Below are 1,752 nucleotides of genomic sequence, written 5' to 3'. Positions count from 1 at the left end.
CCGGGGCCCCCAGTTCCTACACGAAGAGATAGAAACTGGAATGGCAGGGCCTGCTCTCAACCCAAACCCAGAGTGAGCCAGGATGCAAGTGTCTGCCATTCCCCACCTTCCACTCCACTCTCCCGTGCTTCCCGCCACAGGGCCACCTAGCTCCTCTCACCTTGGTGACTCTGAGCCCATCCACGTGGAAAAAGCTGAAACTGCCAGCCCAGCCACCGACAGCTATCACCTGTCCTTCTGGGTGGAAAGCAACGCAGTTCAGGGGCTTGGGACAGGTGTGCTGGGAGGCCAGCTGCCCTCGGACTACGTCCCACAGCTGGAGGAGAGAGAAGGGAAAGAGGACACGGGAAGCTGAATAGCCCCCTGAGCTGCTGGGTCCCAGAGCTCCAGGGGCCACCTCGTCCACTCCCCAGCCCTCAGCAGGCCAAGCAGTCAGAGCATCTGCCCCACTGAGAGAGCCACTTCATGGGGCTGACGCCACGTTTAGGGCCCTTTTCACCACCACAGGCCCCTGGCTGTTACCTTCAGGCCTCCACCCAGGCACACGGTGGCCAGCAGCCGGCGGTCTGGACTCAGGCAGCAGCCAGTGATCTGGTACTGGTGAGCTTGGATCTGGAGCACCCTACCCCAGGGAGATAAGATCAGGGTCCCCTGGCCACTGCCTCCCTCCTCATTCCCTTCCCCCTAGGCTTCCAACAAACAGGGAGGGCCCTCACGCCAAGCACAGGGACCCCTTACCGACAACCGTGCTGCAGGTCCCAGAGCTCCAGGAGCCCATCAAAGGCAGTTAGAAAGAGGGCGTTGTCCGAGAGGAATGAACAAGAGGAAACCCCATCACCGCCACTCACCATCGACCTCTCCTCCTGTGACAGCAAGTGGGTAAGACACTCAGGGCACTCCCTTGACCACCCCATGTCCGGCTCCCCCAAGCCCCAACCAGGAATGAGGCGATGGCTAGAAGGGCTAAAGCCCTTGGCTCTCTACAGTCCCTGCTCAGTCGCAAATTATGGCCCTCTGGCCCCACACAGGGACACCTGTGAAAAGTGCAAAGCTCTGGGCCCCACTCCAGACCCAGGCCAAGCTCGAACAGGTTTAAGTGGGACCTCATGATCCAAGTGAGGTCACATCGTCTCCCCCATTTCAAACCCCATAAGCATCCCCAAGTCACAGAAGATTCTGATTGGTCTGAGTTGGGAATGACGTTATACACATACATATATATATGGGGGAGATGGGTTGACATGGGTGGAAGAGGAGAGAGTGACTGTGGCTGTGGGGCCCACCTCTCCAGCCTCATCTACTCGGCCCCTCCCTTACCTACACTCCACTGCAATCAGTGCCAGCAGTTTAAGGAAACGTTCCCCCCGATGTTTGTGCCCAGGCTCCACACTCAACCTGGAACACCTGCCCTTCTCATCCTGTGTCCTCTAGTACCTGCACAGTTCACTTAGCTCTTATCTATGTCACATGGCCACGTTCTGGTTCCCTTTTTAACCTTCTGTGCCTTAAATTTCAACAAAACTGACCACTTGGTGGGCAAAGACAATGTCCTAAGTCCTGTGTTTCTTGCAGTGCTTAGTACACACTGCCTTCAAAGGAAAGTACAGAGCAAGCTGTAGGATTGCTGTAGGATTGATTTTTTGACCAAGCCCTTGGGATCTGATGTGAAAGTAAAGTTGCTGAATCAAACAGGGTGATAACAGGTAGGCTTGTCTTGTCTTGGGCTTCGGGGCAGGCTGGGAGGCTTTTCTG

General features: G+C 56.3%; 1 protein-coding gene across 1 annotated transcript in view; it reads right to left on the bottom strand.

Moving 5' to 3' along the window:
• TEP1 (telomerase-associated protein 1) overlaps nucleotides 1–1,752 on the bottom strand; it is a 40,839-nt gene that overhangs the window by 8,595 nt on the left and 30,492 nt on the right. Inside the window, exons 36-38 of the mRNA XM_010839457.1 lie at nucleotides 739–868; nucleotides 523–622; nucleotides 21–316 (exon numbers count right to left, since the gene is read on the bottom strand). Coding sequence (XP_010837759.1) covers nucleotides 21–316; nucleotides 523–622; nucleotides 739–868 — 526 coding nt within the window. The remainder of the gene's footprint in view (nucleotides 1–20; nucleotides 317–522; nucleotides 623–738; nucleotides 869–1,752) is intronic.

Source organism: Bison bison, unplaced genomic scaffold, assembly GCF_000754665.1.
Source record: "Bison bison bison isolate TAMUID 2011002044 unplaced genomic scaffold, Bison_UMD1.0 scf7180017864117, whole genome shotgun sequence".
In the NCBI taxonomy this organism is placed as follows: domain Eukaryota; kingdom Metazoa; phylum Chordata; class Mammalia; order Artiodactyla; family Bovidae; genus Bison; species Bison bison.
The sequence above is the reverse complement of the archived record's forward strand: the minus strand, read 5'-3'. Positions and strand labels throughout refer to the sequence as shown.